At 48.2% G+C, this 20,349-nt stretch overlaps 7 protein-coding genes across 7 annotated transcripts; 4 read left to right on the top strand and 3 right to left on the bottom strand.

Annotated features, from left to right (window-relative positions):
- Window positions 1-90: 90 nt before the first annotated feature.
- CNL04820 (methylenetetrahydrofolate reductase (NADPH), putative) lies at window positions 91-2,903 on the top strand. The gene is made up of 9 exons (XM_568023.1): window positions 91-398; window positions 474-544; window positions 598-698; window positions 745-1,474; window positions 1,525-1,556; window positions 1,612-1,709; window positions 1,758-2,024; window positions 2,072-2,251; window positions 2,309-2,903. The coding sequence occupies exons 1-9, from the start codon at window positions 312-314 to the stop codon at window positions 2,594-2,596; spliced, it is 1,854 nt and encodes a 617-aa protein (XP_568023.1). The 5' UTR covers window positions 91-311; the 3' UTR covers window positions 2,597-2,903.
- Window positions 2,904-4,193: 1,290 nt separating this feature from the next.
- CNL04810 (hypothetical protein) lies at window positions 4,194-6,457 on the top strand. The gene is made up of 4 exons (XM_568022.2): window positions 4,194-4,405; window positions 4,468-4,883; window positions 4,933-5,530; window positions 5,581-6,457. The coding sequence occupies exons 1-4, from the start codon at window positions 4,339-4,341 to the stop codon at window positions 6,384-6,386; spliced, it is 1,887 nt and encodes a 628-aa protein (XP_568022.1). The 5' UTR covers window positions 4,194-4,338; the 3' UTR covers window positions 6,387-6,457.
- Window positions 6,428-8,152, bottom strand: CNL04800 (alpha-1,3-mannosyltransferase, putative). Its single transcript, XM_568021.2, has 7 exons — window positions 7,937-8,152; window positions 7,790-7,889; window positions 7,401-7,736; window positions 7,054-7,354; window positions 6,870-6,999; window positions 6,679-6,820; window positions 6,428-6,634 (listed from the first exon to the last, which is right to left on the bottom strand). The coding sequence occupies exons 1-7, from the start codon at window positions 8,109-8,111 to the stop codon at window positions 6,475-6,477; spliced, it is 1,344 nt and encodes a 447-aa protein (XP_568021.1). The 5' UTR covers window positions 8,112-8,152; the 3' UTR covers window positions 6,428-6,474.
- Window positions 8,153-10,169: 2,017 nt separating this feature from the next.
- On the top strand, window positions 10,170-11,712 carry CNL04780 (carbonic anhydrase protein, putative). Its single transcript, XM_024658162.1, has 6 exons — window positions 10,170-10,687; window positions 10,752-10,841; window positions 10,936-11,023; window positions 11,087-11,295; window positions 11,348-11,413; window positions 11,466-11,712. The coding sequence occupies exons 1-6, from the start codon at window positions 10,511-10,513 to the stop codon at window positions 11,553-11,555; spliced, it is 720 nt and encodes a 239-aa protein (XP_024513836.1). The 5' UTR covers window positions 10,170-10,510; the 3' UTR covers window positions 11,556-11,712.
- Window positions 11,713-11,816: 104 nt separating this feature from the next.
- On the top strand, window positions 11,817-15,936 carry CNL04770 (DNA helicase, putative). Its single transcript, XM_568019.2, has 10 exons — window positions 11,817-13,150; window positions 13,202-13,363; window positions 13,424-14,012; window positions 14,067-14,370; window positions 14,422-14,528; window positions 14,586-14,708; window positions 14,774-14,891; window positions 14,946-15,265; window positions 15,324-15,608; window positions 15,676-15,936. The coding sequence occupies exons 1-10, from the start codon at window positions 12,462-12,464 to the stop codon at window positions 15,835-15,837; spliced, it is 2,859 nt and encodes a 952-aa protein (XP_568019.1). The 5' UTR covers window positions 11,817-12,461; the 3' UTR covers window positions 15,838-15,936.
- CNL04765 (hypothetical protein) lies at window positions 15,828-16,975 on the bottom strand. Its single transcript, XM_024658827.1, has 5 exons — window positions 16,800-16,975; window positions 16,725-16,746; window positions 16,495-16,616; window positions 16,283-16,369; window positions 15,828-16,214 (listed from the first exon to the last, which is right to left on the bottom strand). The coding sequence occupies exons 1-5, from the start codon at window positions 16,826-16,828 to the stop codon at window positions 16,103-16,105; spliced, it is 372 nt and encodes a 123-aa protein (XP_024514660.1). The 5' UTR covers window positions 16,829-16,975; the 3' UTR covers window positions 15,828-16,102.
- Window positions 16,976-17,561: 586 nt separating this feature from the next.
- On the bottom strand, window positions 17,562-20,011 carry CNL04760 (hypothetical protein). The gene is made up of 2 exons (XM_024658161.1): window positions 19,312-20,011; window positions 17,562-19,257 (listed from the first exon to the last, which is right to left on the bottom strand). Exons 1-2 carry the CDS (start codon window positions 19,928-19,930, stop codon window positions 17,720-17,722), a joined length of 2,157 nt encoding a protein of 718 aa, XP_024513906.1. The 5' UTR covers window positions 19,931-20,011; the 3' UTR covers window positions 17,562-17,719.
- Window positions 20,012-20,349: the final 338 nt, after the last annotated feature.

Here is a 20,349-nt window from a genome sequence, read left to right as displayed (position 1 = left end):
AGGCGCACGCACGACGAGCCGCTGGCAGGAGCACCAGTGCGGCGGACGATTAAAACGACGTTCCTGGGGATTTTTGTCCAAGGCCGACGAGTGAGCGACATATCGAATCAACACAAGTCACGTACACCATCTCCTCTCCTACACAAAAGTGTTTTCTATTCATTTCAAAAATCCCCCAGGAGGACTCTTCATCGCCGAAAGTCTGCAGGCCATTTCAAGTGCGACCAAGGAAAACCCTTATCCTCAAGTGTCCATCTCAAACCTAATTCTCAATCAAATCTATTGTTTTATCGCTTCCGCTTTAATCCATCATGAAGATCACCGAGAAGCTGCAGAAGGCTGAAAAGGAAGGTCGACCCTTCTGGAGCTTTGAATTCTTCCCTCCCCGAACCGCTCAGGTAAGTTAAGGCTCGATGGACTTCTATTGCGCTCGAACATGTGCTCGGCATCGTCGCAAAGCTAACGTCGCCCAGGGTTTGCAAAACCTCTATGACAGGATCGAGCGTATGAGGGACCTTGGTCCTGAGTTTATTGACATCACTTGGTTCGTTCTTCGTCAAGATAGCTGAAAGAATTAACAGCTGATGTCTATTTCAGGGGCGCCGGTGGAAAGAACGCCGATCTTACCAACTCTCTTGTCCAGGTCTGCCAGGCAACCATTGGCATCGAAACTTGCATGCACCTTTGCTGTACCGAGAGTGCGTATCACTTCCGTCATTCCCTGTCTTGACTGACTTTTCATAGTGCCCAAGGAAAAGGTCGAATGGGCTCTCAGGGAAGCTAAATCTCATGGGTGTCAGAACATCCTTGCCCTCCGTGGCGACCCTGTGGCCGGCACATCTACGTGGGAGCCTACTCCTGGTGGATTCATGAACGCCGTCGACCTCGTCCGATACATTCATGAGCATTACCCCGGAGATTTCTGCGTTGCCGTTGCCGGATTTCCTCAAGGGCATCCAGAGACTCCCGACACTCCCGAGGGCAGGGCGCAGGAGATGGAGTGGCTGAAAGCAAAGGTTGATGCAGGAGCCGAATTTATCTTTACTCAGATGTTCTACGATACTTCAATCTTCTTTGACTGGGTTAAGCGCGTGAGGGAGGCTGGCATCAATGTTCCCATCATTCCTGGTATCATGCCTATTCAGAACTGGGAAAAGTTTGAGAAATGGGTTCAAAGGGAGAATATTATTGTGCCTTCTCATTTCTATGAGGCTCTTAACCCTGTTCGGGGAGACGATGAAAAGGTGCGACAGGTTGGAACGAAGCTGGTTGCCGATATGTGTAAGACAATCTTGGATAACAAGGAGGCTGGTATCAAGGGTTTGCACATCTACACATTGAACTTGGAAAAGGGAGCGAGAATGTTGTTGCGAGAACTTGGATTCGAGGGAAGGAGAGAACAAATAGCGCCATTGCCATGGAGGCCAAGTTTGACTCCTAGCCGAAGAGAGGAGACCATCAGGCCAATCTTCTGGTGAGTGAACTGAGATTTAATGTCCGTGGGTACGCTAACGGCTGTAACAGGGCCAATCGGACCCGCTCTTACCTTTCCAGGAGTGAGCACATTATAATATTGCGGATTTATAACTCGGGCTGACTTTTGCCTAATAGCCGCTGATTGGGACGAGTTCCCTAACGGACGATGGGGTGATTCGCGAAGTCCTGCATACGGTGATCTCGACGGTTACCCTGTATCCATCGGTATCACTGTAAGTCTCATCATTCTAATGGAGCTCCTTTAATTGACTTCCTTCTAGGCTCCTGACGCGTACAACCTTTGGGGCCACCCAACCACGTCCTCCGACCTCCACGCCCTATTTGCTCGTTTCTGCCGTGGCGACTTGGCCAAACTTCCCTGGTCCACCCAACCTCCTGCTTCCGAGACGTCTCTCATCATTGAACAGCTTGCCAAGATGAATGAGCTCGGATACCTCACCATCAACTCTCAACCAGCAGTGGATGGTGTGAGGAGCGACGACAAGGTGCACGGTTGGGGTCCACCTGGCGGCTATGTCTATCAGAAGGTAAGTTTAGTTTAGCCGTACAGAATCGACAATTGACGTATTCACAGGCTTATCTCGAGTTCTTTGTCTCTCCCGACCTGCTTTCTCCTTTGATTAGGAGAATTGAGAAGGACCCTAGGATCACTTACTATGCTGTCAACAAACAGGGTGATCTGAGGACCAACACTCACAGCGAGAGCCCCAACGCTGTCACTTGGGGTGTCTTCCCCGGCAAGGAAATTGTTCAAGTAAGCTTCAGTTATCTTTTTTCTTTATAATGGTCACGGCTTATGGGAAAATCGCAGCCCACCATCGTGGAGGCGGTCTCTTTCATCGCCTGGAAAGATGAAGCCTTCGAACTCGGTCTGCAGTGGGCTCATCTTTACCCCGCCGAATCTCCTTCTCGTAAACTCATCACCGACACCATGAACACTTCCTATCTCGTCAACATCGTCGCCAATGACTTCCGAGATGGCATGTCGATCTTCGAGCCGTTCTTGCTTGATCAGACAACTGTCAGGAAAGTCGTGGAGGGCGTGAAGGGTACTGTTGAGGGGATCGTTGAGGGTGTGAAGGGTGTGGTCGGCGCTTAGATCTTTGAAGAGCTACTAGATGGGAGAGATCGATGAATGTGAAAGACGGAAAAGCTGTCCTCAACGGACGAGCAAGAAGGGTTCACGTTCAACTCGTGCCCTTCGATTCTCAAAAACAAATTTCTGTTCAATATACCAAGGTTCAATATAGTACATCAACTCTTTTTGGCCCCTTCCTTTCTCTTTTTGGCATTTCAACAATTCAACCTATTGTATCTCCCTAGATCTCCGTACAGTTGTAACCCATAGATTATCTAGAGGAGAGCGTTCAACACCGCCTTATCATCTTTTGTCAATGCATATGTTTCAAAGAACATCCCAGAAGCTTCTTGTTCTGTTTGTGACCGGTTCTCTAATGCTGCGTTGTGCTCCTTCGATAGTTGGCGAAATGGTGAAATTGCCTAATTATCGTCGTGTCGTTCCCCGCCCGGCTGCTGCCTTTTCCTGACAGTTCTTCTAGATGAGTGATGACATGATAAAAGGCAAGTTGTCATGTTACAGTCGCACACGCACGACACGACATGAGCTTACGTACAATGCAGGTACAAGAGCTCGGAGCCTCTTATTGCAGCAGGGTGAAAGAGGATACATGTAACGGTTGCTAAGTTATTTAAGGAATCACGTTGAGCCAGCGCTTGCCGATCTTGGATGTATTTTCTGTGAGTCTCTTGCGTGCAGGATCATTCAGACCTTCGAGGATGGTTGTTTGCTGATGTTCCCACAAAGAGGAACAGAGTTCGCGTTGGCTTGGTGTAGGAGCTTCGTCTGGGAGGTCGAGGCCGAAGATGTTGGAGAGATGCTTGTCTGTTTGCGCTGCTGCCGCTTTGTAAGCTAGGGGAACTACATCTGTGAATGAAAGGAGATCTCCTTCAACTTGGCTATCTTCTTCGCTTCGATCTTCATCTTGCTCTCCAGGAATTCTTCCCTCGCCTTCTTCGGGCCGACCATGGTCCCCAGCATCTTAAATCTGTACTCAGGTATCTCGGTGAATGTAGTTTGCATTTGTTGTTGTTTAGTTTGATTATGTTCTCCTTGTCGGCTAGGAAGGCTTGTGTTCGCTGCATGACGTCGGGGTCATTGGAAAAGAGGTAGATGTCGTCCAGGTAGGCAATGGCTTGCGTGTCGGGACCGAGAGCGATAGAAAAGAACAGAGAACCGAATGGATTCCCTTGGCGGACTCCTTGTGATGACTGAAGGATTGTGTCACCGCAGATAAGGTCAGAAGGCACACCGTAGGCCCATTTGCAGGATCTCCACAGCACTGGCGGATGTTTTTCCACCGCATCTGCCATTGCCTTTCTATCCACCCGGCTGAAGGCATTGGCGGCGTTCAAGGATGCCATACGAGTGTACTCTGCTCCCAACCAGCCCTCCAGCGCTCGGCGTTGTTAAACTCTCGAATGACCCTTAGAAATTACCAAAATTGGAAGGAGGGGGTGTGTCCGAAATTATAACATGTCAAAATGACATGTTGTCCCGATCTATGTTTGTTCATTCGAACGCGTTCTACTAGACGTGGCTCGCGTTGGTGGGGGGGGAACGAGTTGGTTGTCCCGCTCGAACTCTAGTCGGTGGAAATTCACTACATCCGCTTATTATCCGTTTCATTTCTGTCCATATCCTCAGCTCCGACACTTTGATGCCTGCATAGGCCGGCCTTCTCAACACACTGAAATCCATTCAGTAGTGTTTTGTGTCGTTGCACCGCAAGATCCTTATTATTTGGCTTGACGATAGCAGCTATGCGCGGTATCCCAGTCTTTGTTGCCATTTTGATTGGCCTGGCTTGTTCTTTCGTGCAATCGCTGGGTGAGTAAGAAGAGATACTGGGAAATGCTCTCAAGTAGGCTAAACTTCCCGATTTGCTTCAGGCCTTACTATTCAGCGTAAATCTCACATTCAGGAAGATCTTTTACCCTTGCCTGCTCGTCGACCAGCAATACGGCGCCCGCTATGGCTTATCGGCTTCATCATATATATGACTTCCAATGTCTTTGCCACGCTCTTCCAGCTGGACGCGCTACCCATTGTTATCCTGGCACCCTTGGGGGCCATCTCGCTGGTCTTCAATGCCCTATTTGCCCATGTGCTTTTGGGCGACAAGTTTGGTATGAGTTGGGTGGTCGGCACAGCGTTAGTAGCTGGGGGGGCGGTTATGATTGCTGTATTTGGCGTAGTTCCTGATGAGGAACACGGCCTGGACGAGCTACTGTTACTGCTCAAAAGAGGCCCATTTGTAGCTTTCTTTACAATCGTTTTGATTGCGGTCGCAGCGGTCTTGGCAGCGGTAAGTAAGGGCATTGGTTCAGTGTCATGGTTCTGACTATTGACTCCAGGCCCACATTGCAAGCTGGCACGTCTACCGGCATCAGTCGAACCAGATCTCCTTGTCCGGTGCATCAAGTCCTGTCTCCGTACCAAGCAATTACGCTTCTCCCCGCTCGACTATTGCTATTCCTTTCCGCTCCACAAACCCTCGACATCGATCAACTTCCAACTCTGATGACCATGAAGATGAATACGCGAAGCCTAACCCTCGCCTTACTTTGAAAAGCCCGTCTGTGCAGAAACCCCTTTCACTTTCTATTTCACCTCGCATTCAAGAGGTGTCGCCCAAATCCACCGCCGAATCTTCCCTCACTCACACCCTTACCCTCTGCGGCCTTGCTTTTGCCGCTGCGGCAGGTACACTCTCCGGATTATGCCTTGTTCTGGCGAAGGCAACAGTTGAACTATTCATGAAAACCGTCGATCATTGGCGAACAGGCGTCGGTCGTAATGAATTTGCAAGACCTCAAACATGGGCCCTGATGTTGGGGATGAGCGTCATTGCCGTCGCGCAGATCTGGTATCTGCATCACAGCTTGAAATTTACAGGGCCGGCGTTAGTGTGTCCGTTGGCATTCTGTTTCTTCAATTTATCCTCGATTTTTGGTAAGTGTTGTAACCTCAAGACGTGCAGGGCAAAAATTAATATGGAGCAGATGGACTGATCTTTTATAACCAATTCGGGCAACTCGCAACTTATCAAATTCTTCTTGTCTCTTTTGGCACTGCCATTCTTCTGCTCGGTGTATGGATTGTCTCGGCTATTCAACCTGAAGGCAGTGTAGAAGTGGGTACATGGGCTGAGGAAGACGTGATGTCGGATAGCACTTCCATCTCGTCACATGAGAGCAGAGACGAAGTGGAAGCTGGGGAAGGAGCGACTTTGCTGGGCCGAGGGACTACAGAAGAACCAGAAGACGATGAAAGTCTCTGGCCGCTTCCCCATCATGACATAGGGACTGTCTCTGTACCCCCCACACCAACTGGGCACTATCAACCAGTCTTTGCTCCATCGCCATCTTCTCCTCACTCGCCCATGTCTCCTCGTTCCTTCCATACCCATTCTCATTCACTTTCACATGCTCATCATCACCACCATAGAGGCCCCAGATATGGGTCTCTTCTCCCCGACATTGGTCCTCATGCTGCGCCCATGGGCTTCTCCATTGGCTTAGGAGCGGCGAGTCCAGGATTCGCCTTGCGATCGGGAAGTATGAGTGAGCATCATCATGGGGAAAGGGAAAGAAATCGAAGAAGCCGAAGTGACGGGCCTCTCGGTCTCGGAGCGATCATACGTGGGGAGGATAATAGCTCTTTGCAGACCGATGTGGAAGAAGGTCGTGGCGAGAACGCAACAGAAGTTGCTTTGAGAGATTGGGACGTCGGTGAGAGAAGAAGGAACAACTGGTGGGATGTGAGACGCTTCTTTGAGAGTCAAGGGAATATTCGTTTGACAAAATAGAAAATTTAAAGTGTACTATTATTATTATCATTACATGTAGTTGTTTCCTATCCATGCAAACAGTAGCTACGTCACAATATGTCGAAAATTATTTAGCCTTAGATTTCTGGCTTGATGATGGGCGTTTCATTCCATGAAAGAAAAGTCCAAAAACCATTGCCCCGTGCCCAGCTAAAAGCGCAGCAGAAGTACTTATGGTGGATGGGGCTGTTTCCCACGCATACTGCACAGTAACCCATATGAGGACACTATTTTGTGTGAGCTGATGTGTTCAAAGCCGCAGATGACTCACCTAGTCAACATATTTCCCCAACCAGCACCTGAATAGAGCAAGAAAGGTAACTGGTGGAAATACCACGAGTGGAACTGGTAGTGCAAAGAACGGGCAAAGAGCATGCCTATAAGATTGGCAGAAAATAAGACTAATGGAATGTCTGATGCAGTGTTAATAAGTTAATCGTGTTCTGTAATCAGAGTACATACGATAGGCTGGAACCTGTGAAACCTCTAAAGCTTGATTTAGCGGGTCAGAGAACCCCTTCCGCAGTACCCTCAAAGTGCCACCGGGCACCGGTGACCATTTAAATGCTGCAAATAACCCCAAGACGGTAAGCTACATTGTGATGTCAAGTCAGTGCCATGTGCAATCCCCGTTCGCACTACTCACATGTCCTGCAAGTAGAGTCACGGCCCTCTCTCTGCTCAAGAATGTCTCTTCACTGATGAACCTCCAGTTGACAGTCCATTCATACAAGAATTGTCGTGAGAAATCAAAAGCCGAAGTGAAATATGCTCTAATGAGGTAAGGGTTGCTTTTCGAAAAGAAAAATGGAGCAGGAAGAAGGAACTGGATAAGACCGATGATTGAGAGACCTTCCACTGTGCCAACAATGCCGCGATATTGAAAAAGAAGAACGAGTAGACCTGGCAAAAAATTGAGGATGTTCATCTTGACTCCCAGTGCGAGACTAATGGAATTAGCCATGGAAATGACGCTTAGGCCAGGATACTGACCTGAAAAGCACGCATCCTAGTCTCCAGCCCTTCCGGCCACCAATCTGGAAAGCAATCACGGAAAGATAGAAGATGAGCATAGCGATAGGATCATTGAACAGTCGAAGCAAGAATATTGAGTGGGCCCTCTTAGAGAGGGTCAAAGGAATGAGTAATACCTGCGGAAAATGATGGCCACCATTTGACGGGCGCCCTGCGAGATAGTAGATCGTGGAGATAGCCAAGTACGTGGCGAGATAGAACCCGAGAAAGACGAATTGGGCTGGGCGAACATTTTCGATGGAGGGCAAGAGACGGTGGAAGGCAGTGTATATGTACAAGTGCAAGGCTGGATAACTGAATTACAAATATGATTGGCATCATGGACGTTGAAGAAATGACAGACGTACACCAGAGGTCCTGTCTCTCCCTCAATCTTGGAATAATCCCTTTCGCCGGCAAGGAACATGTCTACTTGTTGCATGTATGCCGGCCAGTCTATCTTGGTATCTTCCGAAGCAGTCAATATAGATCCGTAGGTTTTCAAATATACTTACAAGGGATCTTCCATATCACCAAAAGGCTCAACGCAACTTCACCCAGAAAGAGGAGGAAGGCAGTGTGCCAAAAATATCGTCGGTCGAATAGCAATGCTCGGACTAAATCGACAGTGTGGCTTATGAGGCCTTTCCGTTGTCCCAAGGCTGGGGTAAATAGGCTTTGACGAGACATTTGCTACAGCCGGTCAGTGGTCTTCTTGAGGAATATCTTCAGTTGAGACATCTTGACAACAACCCATCTCAACGATTCTTTTGGTCGACCTCGTCGCAGTCACGGTCACGTCGACGTGCCTAGCTGCTTTCCCACGGTGGCTGAGAAATGTCAACAACAAACGAATAGCCGATAATACGTAATATATAGAGACATAGTGTACGTATAATGAGCAAAAAAGGTAGAAAACGAAGCAACAGTGAGCTTGTGTTGAGCCGTTGAGGGCCAGACTGATCATACAGGCAAATCGGAAGGCATCCTCAAACTTACCAGCGCTATAAAGAAAAATCCAACAGCGGGTGACCGATCATCTCTGTAGACGAAAGAGCTGGATTGGAAAATGATTTCAGTCATCTTATCAGTAACTTCTCTCTCTTCTCCTTCATATCGACATGCAAAAAATGACAGTGATAAAGATATAAAAAGCTTGGAATCAGGAGAACGCCGATGTGCTAGTCTATCGTTGAATCTACTTTCCATTACTCGTTCGCATTGATCAAAAATCGCGTCGATATCCCAGCTGCACTCTTATCAACATGACGATTTCTCAGCTTCCCCAGGTACTCTTTCCTTCTCGATACTCTTCGACAGTTCTCCCTCCTTCTAGATACCCTTCGACAGTTCTCCCTCCTTCTCAATATTCTTCGGCAGCCCACCCTCTTCGCTTTTCTCGCGCCAAAGGGGGCACGTTCAACTTTCGTGTCTCACTTTCACATCGTCCCGAGGGCAAAATATTGGGAATTGCCGGCATGCGCGGTATCGAAGAATAGACGAGCAAAGGCGTTTGATATGAGAGTGTTGTATTACAACAGACAAATGAAAGCTTGGCTTAGTAGAAAGAAAAAAGATATTGTGACTGAGTATTTAAGCTGTTTGGTTGAGCTTCTCGACTTGATGTCGTTCAGCGTCCCTGTGGAAACGGTCACTAACAAGCATCTCATCTTCTCTGATTCTGCTTTTTTTCGCCACGATGAAACATCCGCCGTTCTAATGATGACTGCCCGAGTACGAGGCCCCAGCATTGTCGATGAGGCTGCGCTTGTACGCCCTCTTCAATTCGACAAGGTCACTGGGTTTGGGCTTGAGGTGTATGACGATGAGGCCAAACATTTCCCGAGAGTTAGCTCCGATCATCCCTGCACATTTTGCTTGCCACAAGTGAAAACAGTGACAAGTTGAGACGCAAGCAAACCGAGATGGAGGCCATTGCTTGAGGAATCTGAAGTACGATAATATGAAAAATGGAAAGTTCGAGTTTACTGGACTAGAACAGACTTGCTTATGAGCATAGGCGAATGAAGCGTTAATAACAGCCACCCTGTCGTGAATGCAAGCAAACAAACGGAGAAGTCTGAAGGGCATTAATAAATGGCATTCTGAATGTTGCTTTGCAGGTGATAAGAGGCCAATTATACGCCGCACCTTGATTATTGTAGGGGAATCATAATATAGCACAAGTAGGTGTAGTATATTGACTCCCTGTCAAGTAATAAAATTCGAGAACATACATGAGAAGATATAGATGGATCAATGATAAATGAATCATCATCTCGAATGTCTCTATTCGTCCGACGAACAAATAAATGAGAAGGCACAACAGCGAATTTATGAGACACCTCCAGCAGTAGCGAGCAGTAATGACTCGTTCTGTTTTTCAGTTTCCAGCGACTCGGAAAGCTGAAGAACAGAAGTAAGCTCAGAGTTCTTGAGCAAAGAAACCTCGGAAAAAGGGTGACTGACCTGGTTACATGTGTTCTTGTTGGGGAGTACCGGCGGATTGCGGGGAATGCAAAAAACGGCATTCCGTTTCTCCGTATCGGCATGAGAAGGATCCGCCTATGGGAAACGCCCTTTAGTGCAGTAGGCACGAGTGCGTGTTAGCGTGGGCCGGCTCATGCCGCTCTTGGTTTCAAGGGCCAGGAACATTCCGCAGGCACGTAAATTAAAACGAGGCAATCGAGGTTGGCCGTTGGGGTTTTTTTTTGGGTCATTGGCCGATAAAGCCTATAAATCTGTTGACAGCTTTTGTCGCTGCGTCTTCTTTTTCAGCACATCCAGCTCTCCGCTCCCAGCCACCTTTCCCGGCCCCCGTTCCTTCCGACCAACCATCTCTACCGCACGCGGTGCATATATCCACAATACCCCGCTCCGCGAGCCTTCGTTGCCCGCTATCCACCGCGAAAATACCCACATCACACGTTAGAGCCATCTCTCCCATTACACAGTCGCTATATAGAACTCGACTGGCCTCCCACAGAGCCCACTTTTCATTCAGCACACTTCCCAGACCCACATTCGGTCTCCTTCAGCTTCCCACCATTTGTTCCTCCAGATCTATAAACACCACCAGCATCGCCAACATGCCTTTCCACGCCGAACCCCTCAAGCCCTCCGAGGAGATTGACATGGATCTTGGGCACTCTGTGGCTGCCCAGAAGTTCAAGGAGATTAGGGAAGTCCTCGAAGGCAACAGGTACTGGGCCAGAAAAGTCACTTCTGAGGAGCCCGAGTTCATGGCCGAGCAGGTCATGGGTCAGGTGAGCAGCTCCTGTCTCTGGAACGTTCGAAGCACATCGTAAAAGCTAATTCATGATAATGCAGGCGCCCAACTTTCTTTGGATCGGATGCGCCGACTCTCGAGTTCCAGAGGTTACAATCATGGCTCGTAAACCCGGAGACGTGTTTGTCCAGGTATGTTTCTACCCTCCCGACTTTCGGTCATCGTTGCCTGTGCACAAGATGCGCTGCGAAATGAAGGGGCTAACAAAAGCTTGGTTGCCTGTAGAGGAACGTTGCCAACCAGTTCAAGCCCGAGGACGACTCTTCCCAGGCTCTTCTCAACTACGCCATCATGAACGTTGGTGTCACTCACGGTAAGAATCTTCCGCCCCTATGGTATTGCCAAGTCTCTATAGACTGACTTGGGACGCCATTAGTCATGGTTGTTGGTCACACCGGTTGCGGTGGCTGTATTGCTGCGTTTGACCAGCCTATCCCGACTGTGGAAAACCCCGGCGCGACTCCTTTGGTGCGATATCTCGAACCCATCATCAGGCTGAAGCATTCTTTACCCGAGGGAAGCGATGTGAACGACTTGATCAAGGAGAACGTCAAGATGGCCGTAAAGAACGTTGTTAACAGCCCTGTAAGCTTGCCCCTCATTGATTAGGGCTATGGATCACTCATAGCAAATGTAGACTATTCAGGAAGCTTGGGAAAAGGCCAGGAAGGGCGAGTTCCGGGAAGTTTTTGTCCACGGCTGGGTGAGTTGCATTCTGTGACTATGGCATGGCCCATTGACTGATGCCCATATAGCTCTATGACCTTTCTACCGGCAACATTGTTGACCTCAACGTCACCCAGGGTCCTCATCCTTTCGTTGACGACCGAGTGCCTCGAACGTAGATAGGAGTAGTTGTAGAAGTAGAGGATCATACTGATTATTATGGGTGTATCAATAGATAGGAATTACAGGCTACAGCATAGATGAGATGGAGGTTTCTTTCGTTATCATTTATCAGTATGTGAATAGAATAGAATGCATACAACGCATATATTGCTTTGATGTGTGACGTGTGGCTAGATGAGAGTGGTGCCTGAAGGATTTTTGTTACATTCCCCCTGGAACTGTCAACAAATGTTCTTATACCCTATTGTTCCTTCCATCCTTCCTCCGCATAAATAGACACATGCCGCCGTCATATCCATAGCTTCCCTCTCGCCGTCCGTCGTCCGCCATCCGCCAAACTGCGACGCCCACAAAGCCTCACTTCGCTCCGGGCACGACCCGGGGGCACACGCGCCTCCTCCAGGCCGACTATATTACAGAGCAGCCACGCCTTGTATTCACCATTTCACAAGGCCACTTGCAAATCCCCCGTCAAATATCTGTCTGCGCGTGCTTGGCTTCCAACGACGGGTGGGGATCGCCAGTTTACCTCTAGGAATCGCGCGTTTCACATCTCGTCGGCAGATCGTGCTCAACCTTTGCCAGACTGGAATTTCTCTACCAGCCATCGTTGGCCATCACCTCCGCCACCTTCTCAACCTTGGACAACACCTGTACCCAGGAAAACGGATGAATTTACACCGACTACTCGTTTAGCACCAGCTTTTCGCACGCCACGTTTTCGCAACAGTCCAGATTTCGAAAATCAACCGAAGCAAGCAGCAAATGTACTACCCACAAGGACTGAAACCCAAGTCAGTGACGCAGAGCTTCAGCAGCTTTCTGTTGCTGCTGACGATCAGCATTTTGGCGATGTCTTTGCTGAGGAGGTCTCTCCTAATTTCCATCTGGAAAATCTGAAGATGGGAAAACTAGACGAGATTAAGGGCTGGGTTGAAGCCGATTATACCCCACCAGATGAGAATATCAGCTGGGATGAGGCTCTAAACATACCATTATCCCCAGCTCCGCCAATGGAAGAATTTCCCGACTTCTTTGCCGCTCCCCATCATCTACCCAGGAAGAGCGAAATCACTCCGCCCGTCTTCAATTTTACAATCGAAAGTGATACATCATCAGTTGATGATACGGCTCTTACGTCAAATATTCCTGCTATCCCTCTCGCAGCGGATGGATACCCGCTTGACGGCAACACCCGATTCGATTGGCGTGCTCGCGCGCTTGGTCAACTGAGGCGTCCACTCCCCCCACACCTCCGACCCCGTAACCGTCATTGGATGTTCGCTAAACAACCTCGTAGATACCAACCGGTTGTGACCAAGCTTCCGAGTGATCATCCTTTATCCATTGCTTTGGAGCGATACCGGAGACACTTCAGTCAGCTTCTCAAAGCAGAACTACAAGAAGAAGCCAGGCTATTCAATCAAAGGCTGGAAGAGTGGAGTACAGAAAAACTTGTCAAGGCTGGCTACACACTTGTCAACGTAAGAGGAGATGAAGTTTCCCAGAAGCATAATTCTCAGGGAGAAAGGTCCTTTATATATTCGTTCGTCAGAGGAAAGGGTACCATGATTGACGCTGCAAAGTTTACGTGAGTCCTTTCAGCGGTAGTGATTGTGAGTGGTGCTAAAGTCAAGGAAAGGTTCGGCCAGTATGTCATGCTCTCAAGAACTCATCCTTTCCAAGATGCTGTCAAAGACGACGAATCCAGACCTATTCTAGCTACCGTGAACTCCAAGACCAAGGGAGTCGTCCAGGTATTGAGTCCTGTGCCCATACCAGATATACGTCAAGGTGTATGGCGGTGAGTGTCCCTGAGCTAAGGCTCGTAAAGAAACTGAAAGCTGATGAGAACCGATTGCAGGCTTGATATTGGCCACTCAGACTATGTGTATAGGAAACAGCTTGAGGCGATGAGCTTTCTGAACAACAATCCTCTTGAACAAGACGTGTCTGATTATGTCGAGGACTCTTTCGAATCCTATCCCCAGTTCCCACTTGATATGCCCAAGAAAAATCCTTTGGTGGTCTCTACACCCTCGTCAGCTGCTCCGTCAAACCAAGCTATTCTCAAAGGCACCAGTCTTCGAGAGACTCTATTAAGGGCCTTCTCGAAAGATTTTTGCCCTCCTGTCCCATCAGCATCATCCCCCAGTGACTCTTCGTCTCCTATTTCAAATGCCAAGTCCGATGGTTTTGTTTCAAACGCCCACGCTTTATCACCGACAGATCTCGATGCCATCCCAAAACCTCATCTAGCCTCTGGCACCGGCGAAACCAAAAAGAGTGGTATTTTGAACAGAAATACGTTGATAAGAAGTTGGGCGGAGAGACATCGTTCTGAGCGAGAGACCCCTGTGGAAGTTGAGGGTGATCCCTATGTCCCTTTGAACCGGACTCAGTTGCGGGCCATGGGAATGATGTTGAGCGAGGCATTATCTCTAGTCCAAGGCGTAAGTTATATCGTCTCAGACCCTCACAGAATCTAAGTAACTGACAAGCATTAGCCTCCCGGTACGGGCAAGACTCGTGTCATCGTCGAAACTATCAAGCTCCTCAAGCATCATTTCCAGATTCCCCATCCTATTCTTGTTTGCGCCCATACCAACGTCGCTGTCGACAATCTTTTAGCAGGTATGGTAAAACATGGAGTCAAGGCCATTAGAACAGGAATGGCCGAAAGAGTCCCTACCGATCTGAAGCAGTATACCTTGGGGATTAAAATGGAAAGCCACCCCATGTGGACCTGTGTGCAGACCATGACTGAGAAAACTAAAAGACTCAAGGATGAAATCTTCAGATTGGATTTTGGTATGTTCAAGTAATCTAACAGACTGAATGATAGCTGATAATTTTGTTCAGGTAATCCAGAACGACAGCAGAAATCCTCGGAGTTGAAAAAAATTTGGAGACAGATTTGGGGTATACAACAAAGTATAACCCGGGAGCTGCTCCTCGATGCCGACGTGGTATGTTTCTCTAGCTTAATTGCCTGACAGCCGGAAGCGACACTCATACTGCACCAGGTTTGCACGACTTGCATATCGGCCATATCAGCCAACCTCAACAGTATCGACTTCCCCATAGTTTTTTTAGATGAAGCGAGTATGGCAACCGAACCCTTGACTCTCTTACCCCTGATGAAAGGTGTAAGTTTTTATTTTATTTTTACAACTGCCCCAATGCAAGTCTTGTCTAATGAGAGTCTCTTCAGTCATCCCATGTAGCCATTATCGGTGATCATAAGCAACTTCCTCCAGTTATTGTGTCTCAGGATGCGCATGCCGGAGGATTGTCGACCAGCTTGTTTGAAAGGCTGATCCATGAAAAAAGTCAGTCAATCACCGTTGGAATGGAATGGCTCTTGTCTGACAGTTGAATGGTAGACGTCCCTTCTATAATGCTTGACACACAGTATCGAATGCACCCCTCCCTCGCCGCCTTTTCTTCCAAAACCTTCTACTCCTCCTTACTCAAAAATGGCACGCCCGCATCAGAAAGGCCTCCTCCCGAGACAGCTTTCCTCATTCCGGAAGATCCAATTCCTGATCCGTCTACGGGCGAGTTGAGGTTGTGGGGGGAGAAGACCAATTTGACCTTTCTGAATCACAGTCATCTTGAAAGCCCTGTTTTACAGAGTATGGCCAACGAGGGAGAAGCGGAAATTATCGTAGACGTTGTAACTGATCTCCTCCACAAGAACCCCGTAAGTGCAACAAAATCAAATATTGTGACCACTTTGACTGATGGCATTTTAACTTTAGGATTTGAAAGGTTCTCAAATTGGTATCATCGCTCCTTATCTTGGTCAGATCAAAGTTCTTTCAGAAACCCTTTTCGCCTCGGAGACCCAAGATTCTCTCAAAAGAATCCTTGGAGATGAACGAACGGAAGAAATTCAAGATGTGGAAATTAAGACTGTTGACGGCTTTGAAGGGAGAGAGAAAGAAGTAATCATTTTTAGTACTGTTAGATCGAATGCCGGTGGGTATATCGGCTTTTTGGGTGATTGGAGGCGAGTCAATGTTGGACTGACAAGAGCCAGACGAGTGAGTGTATCTCATGTTGTAATGTTTTAGCCCGATTGGCACTGACAAGTGATACTCGACTTGTCAGGCACTTATTATGGTCGGAAATAAGGAGACTCTTAAGAGGGCCAAGATGGGCAAGATAGTGGCTGAAAATCTGCCTCAGGGTGGGACGAGGGTGTGGCAAGATCTCATGGCGTACTTAGAAGAAGGGGGTATGATTTTAGATACTGATCAAGGGGTTGATTAACGTTGTCATCAATTAGATATATTAAACTTCTGTAAATCAGCATAGGATCCGTAAAAGAACCCATAAACTACTGTAATCTCCAGATGCAGATAACTATAGTTCTATTATTGCATGCTACGATCATTGTCTATACAACATGGGTCCCAAGATTATCACCCTCCTCCAAATACTATGCCGTCATCGTGAAACTAACTAGATAGCTCAAGAATTGACCCTTTCTGGCAACACACCATGATGCATGATGCAGCCTATATATCACCAAATCTTATCGGTGTCTGACAGTAGGATCTCGGAAAAGATGTTTACAGTTGGTGCAATAGTAGAAAAGAGTCATATTTGTTGTGATACGACGACCCTGATCTTGGAAGAAAACAGCACTACAGATTGGCAATTAGTTGCGGTACAAGATAATGGTGCAGGGCCAACATTAAACGGCACGACATACCCATGATGATGACAAGCGGGGCACTCAATGGCCGAACGTTGAAGGGTGGGATCCGTGTCCAGATCCTTCGTTTCTCCGGGTTGTTCTCTGAAAGCATTCACTAAATTAGCAACCTCCCGTTATACTACATGCAATGATTTGTACGGCAGCGACAGGATAAACCTGTGTTCGCTTGACGCATATGCTCCAGATACACAACGAAGGTGACTCACCTGGCGACCGTTAAGAGATCATGCTTGTACACACATCCCGCCATTCCAGGTTCTACTGTAGCATTTTCTGTATAGTTGCAATTCCGGCACTGATAGAGGAGAACTTTGGCGTTGTTATCGGACTGAAGTGATATTAGTCAGCGTGCGGTTCTGACTTGCAAACAAGAACCAGTCCGTTGAATCGTCCTCAACTGGCAAATGTGGATAAAAAGATCATCTAAACGACATACCTTGGGGTAAAGAAGGTTGTTGCTGATATATATCAGCATAGAGTTCGAAATAGGCGAAGGAGAGAGGATGCTTACCATTCGCCACAGAACTTAAGAGTTGGCATGGTTCTCCACGATAGTTGCGCTATATGACTGGGTCTGTAGCTGGATGGATTGCTAATTGTGTATATCGAATACTAATTGAAGGCACGCAAATAAATGAGCGTGTAATGAGAAGGCTGCAATAGTGCAACACTGTAGATGTTGATTCTATCGAGAGAAGGAAAGTACAGCAGCAAACGAAAGTGTGTTCGCCGAATAGATACGAGCAACATCTGTGTTTACGTAATATCGATAAGTCATGGAGAACAAGACTCAGCACACTCAGGTCACTCAGCCACCCATGTTAGGTTCGAACCGTTCGACACAAGCCCCCCTCGACGGACATTGACTGTCTGACGAGGCATGAAGGAGGTCCGAGGAGGGGAGGAGCGGCTTGTCACAGATAGGACTTCGCGAGGTGACGGACGGATTTTAGCCGTCTTCGACCATTTTCAAGGTAAGCAAACAACGACCACTGTTTATGCATACGGAGGTAACAAGAAGACATAACAATTCACAAGATGATACTGCAGAATCAGACCTTTCTTCCACAGATGTATAGCAGGCTTTTATATAGGCCTGTTCCATGTATACAGTCACAAATTTCGTGTTCATTCCCTTTTTCGTCCGTCCGTCCTAGAGTATCGTAGTATAATAAGGCTTCAAGAGCATACTCGGCTCCCGCTTGCTCAAATCACTCCTTTTAAAGCATCTATTGACTGAGATTTAACATTCACATCATAAAAAACATGCATTAAACTCCGGCCACAGATGAATGCCAGCGGAACGCCATTCTCTATATTCAGAAGTAAATAACTCCGCTTTTAAATCAATTCTATGTCTCGACAATTACCTCCTCTTTCAATTCTATGTCTTTACTGTCAAAGGACAACGATGCCACAGTTTTACCTTTATCAAGAGGGCGGGTACATTGAAAAGTTCATGGGTTGAGAGAAGTTCCATCCCTTGGCGACGACATCTTGGGACTCGAGGTGACACCCTTGTCCGCCTGATCCCAATCGCAGGTCGATGGGATTGACTGTAAACGGGTTATCACTAATTATGGGGTTAATTTGGGAAGGATATTCTGTTGACTGGCTAGTCCCTTTCTCGTCTATAGATCCCCATTTCCCCTCACCGCCCTTATTCGCCGACATATTATCCTCAGCAATCATCCCACCATACATGGCCGGAGGTTGCATTGCCAAGCCTGGTTCTGCGGATGTACCAATATGAGGCTGTTGTACGTATAATTGCTGGCTATCGTAGCCCAAACTCGTCTGCTGACCATGGTAAGACGATAAAGAGACAGGGGCCGTATTTGTGTGTCCCAAAAACTGGTTGACCCACGTTGCTGGATCAGGGGCGGGATACGCTTCCAATTGAGATGCGCCCGTGTATGGGACTGTATAATCTCCAGATCCGACACCATCGCTCAAATCTGGCCCTGATGACGTTGTTATCTTTTGATCAGAAGGATTCATCCGGATCTGTTGATCAAAGACTGGTTGCACATCTCCGACAGTGCTTGGAGGTACAACAGGTCGAGATGGTTGAGGATCGCCCACAGGTGGGTCAGGCAAAAATGACTGTACCGTCGAGGCTACCGGCATTGAAGAGATAGGATGAGAGCTCGAGTCGTCAGGCATAACACTTTCGCAGCCTGCGACTGCGGCGGCTGGAGTCTGGGACGATGAACTCATTTGTGACGGGGTGTCGGAAGATATATGCCCTTGCATTGGATCTTGCTGAGTATGTCTTCTCTGCCCAGCTTCAAAAGACTGATAAATCTCCTCCATCTTTTCAGCCGAAACGGTCTGCTTTTCAGTAAGGTGGTTTGTTTCGTTATAGCCTGTCACAGTCGGCAGCCCTTCCTGGCCAAGCGGGAGGGTTGAGGAAGGTATAACAGGATTTGCAGTTTGCCAGAGCTCTTGTATTCTTCCCTCATGCTCAGACGATTTTCGATCATTCGGCCAAGAGCTGTCAATGCAAGTGGTACGTTCGATCCCGTCTCTCTGCGACGGCTTTTTTGTGGGCTCCCCATTGTACTCTGTCCCCGAACTTCGAAGTTCTTCTTTCCCCCCGCGACAGCTGGCCGACTGCCGATCTGCTGGTTGTTGCGCGACTGCTGGGCCTGTTTGTTTTTCAAGTGGCAGAGATTGGCAAAAAAAACCATATGTCGGTTGTGAAGGTTGCAAAGACGGAGAGAAGTGAGGAAACTGCGCGTACGGCTGAGAGGCAGGAATATTGCGTCCTGATCGCGAAGATCTCGCTGGAACTTGTGAACCTCGAGGTGGCAGGGGACGTGCGGGCGTTACCGGGGGCAGTGAAGAGATTACAGATTTTCTGAAGGCACTATGCGCTCTTGGTTCGCGTTTTCGATTTCTGGGCGGTCTGCTCGGTGCAGATTGAGGATGCATCGGGCCAACAGCAGACAGGGACGCCCGGGGGTCTGTCCAGCTCGTATGAGTAATGGCTACCGTCTGTTGTGCTGGATATTACTCACTGAACCTTCTAATCACATTTTCTGCAGGTTGTTCGCTTTGCACAGCAGCTACATTTGATGGCTGCACCATCCCCCCAGGACCTCGGTAATCGCTTTTGAGGAGAGACCATAGATGATATGCTTGTTGATTGGATGGATCCTGAGGCGACTCAGAAGGATGAACTTGACCTTGTTCAGATGGCCATGAATGGGAAAAAGATGGATCAGCCGTAGCATGCACAGGCGGAAGTTCGCTTCCGAAAAGATGTGGCGGCTGTGACTGCACGGGCTGGTAATCCGCAGAGCGGCCTGATGTGACTTGAGACGCTATGACCGTCTGATCTGCACCAAAGCCGAGAAGATGAGGGTCAAAAGCTGATGGGGCCGAAGCGGCTTGAGGATGTTGCACATGTATGGATCCCGTCGGTGCCCACGTCTGCTGTGGTGTGGAAGGCATGGAGGCTGAGGAACCAATGGGGGGTTGTGACACCGGCCTATGGATAGATGTCCAAGAAGAGTGTCTGGTATGAGCCTGCTGTGGCCTTTCACCGGTCTGCATGATAGCGACAGGCATAAGAGTTGAATGAGGCTCCATTATATGTGAAAGTGCAGTCTGTTGCAAAGTTGAAATGGGGTCCATAAAATGTCGTTGGAGATTTCTGCTCTCCGTGCCAAGATATTTAGGCGTTGAAGGGTCATTTGGAAGGACTGTTGCACGAGATACTGGTCCGTATGTAAGAGGAAATACGCTTGGTAAGGTGGCGCAAGTCCACCATGGCTTAGCAGGAGGGAACGGCCGATGAAACCGGAGAATAATTTTGTCTCTGTTTGTCCAATCCGGTTCTTATTATCATCCTCGAGAGGGAGGAAGGAATCCTACATTGCTGCGAATAAGGTTCATATGCATGGGCTTGTTGCTGAGGATAGCGATACTAATGACCTTGCGAATCGGAAGCTGACGCGTGTGAAAGTATTTGATGGATCTACGGATCTGAAGACAGGTACGTCGTTTTGCCATAGTAACTGCTTGGGGCAGAGCAATGGTGATGTGGCTCTGTT

The sequence above is a fragment of the Cryptococcus neoformans genome (assembly GCF_000091045.1).
Source record: "Cryptococcus neoformans var. neoformans JEC21 chromosome 12 sequence".
Taxonomy (NCBI): Eukaryota; Fungi; Basidiomycota; class Tremellomycetes; order Tremellales; family Cryptococcaceae; genus Cryptococcus; species Cryptococcus deneoformans.
This window is presented reverse-complemented; position numbering and strand designations above follow the sequence as displayed.

Bases quoted from the DNA above. Each gene is read 5' to 3' on its own strand.
- CNL04820 (XM_568023.1), top strand. From the start codon at position 312: ATGAAGATCACCGAGAAGCTGCAGAAGGCTGAAAAGGAAGGTCGACCC. The intron at 1,475-1,524 runs GTGAGTGAACTG...CGGCTGTAACAG, and splicing joins ACCATCAGGCCAATCTTCTG to GGCCAATCGGACCCGCTCTT. The intron at 1,710-1,757 runs GTAAGTCTCATC...ACTTCCTTCTAG, and splicing joins CTGTATCCATCGGTATCACT to GCTCCTGACGCGTACAACCT.
- CNL04810 (XM_568022.2), top strand. From the start codon at position 4,339: ATGCGCGGTATCCCAGTCTTTGTTGCCATTTTGATTGGCCTGGCTTGT. The intron at 4,406-4,467 runs GTGAGTAAGAAG...GATTTGCTTCAG, and splicing joins TTCTTTCGTGCAATCGCTGG to GCCTTACTATTCAGCGTAAA. The intron at 4,884-4,932 runs GTAAGTAAGGGC...TATTGACTCCAG, and splicing joins TCGCAGCGGTCTTGGCAGCG to GCCCACATTGCAAGCTGGCA.
- CNL04800 (XM_568021.2), bottom strand. From the start codon at position 8,111: ATGTCTCGTCAAAGCCTATTTACCCCAGCCTTGGGACAACGGAAAGGC. The intron at 7,000-7,053 runs GTGAGTAGTGCG...ATCACAATGTAG, and splicing joins TGACTCTACTTGCAGGACAT to CTTACCGTCTTGGGGTTATT. The intron at 6,821-6,869 runs GTATGTACTCTG...ACACTGCATCAG, and splicing joins TTCACAGGTTCCAGCCTATC to ACATTCCATTAGTCTTATTT.
- CNL04780 (XM_024658162.1), top strand. From the start codon at position 10,511: ATGCCTTTCCACGCCGAACCCCTCAAGCCCTCCGAGGAGATTGACATG. The intron at 10,688-10,751 runs GTGAGCAGCTCC...ATGATAATGCAG, and splicing joins CCGAGCAGGTCATGGGTCAG to GCGCCCAACTTTCTTTGGAT. The intron at 11,296-11,347 runs GTAAGCTTGCCC...TAGCAAATGTAG, and splicing joins AGAACGTTGTTAACAGCCCT to ACTATTCAGGAAGCTTGGGA.
- CNL04770 (XM_568019.2), top strand. From the start codon at position 12,462: ATGGGAAAACTAGACGAGATTAAGGGCTGGGTTGAAGCCGATTATACC. The intron at 14,371-14,421 runs GTATGTTCAAGT...AATTTTGTTCAG, and splicing joins AATCTTCAGATTGGATTTTG to GTAATCCAGAACGACAGCAG. The intron at 15,266-15,323 runs GTAAGTGCAACA...TTTTAACTTTAG, and splicing joins ATCTCCTCCACAAGAACCCC to GATTTGAAAGGTTCTCAAAT.
- CNL04765 (XM_024658827.1), bottom strand. From the start codon at position 16,828: ATGCCAACTCTTAAGTTCTGTGGCGAATG. The intron at 16,617-16,724 runs GTATGTCGTTTA...ATATCACTTCAG, and splicing joins ACAACCTTCTTTACCCCAAG to TCCGATAACAACGCCAAAGT. The intron at 16,215-16,282 runs GTATGTCGTGCC...GCCAATCTGTAG, and splicing joins CCCGCTTGTCATCATCATGG to TGCTGTTTTCTTCCAAGATC.
- CNL04760 (XM_024658161.1), bottom strand. From the start codon at position 19,930: ATGGACCCCATTTCAACTTTGCAACAGACTGCACTTTCACATATAATG. The intron at 19,258-19,311 runs GTGAGTAATATC...CGAGCTGGACAG, and splicing joins AAATGTGATTAGAAGGTTCA to ACCCCCGGGCGTCCCTGTCT.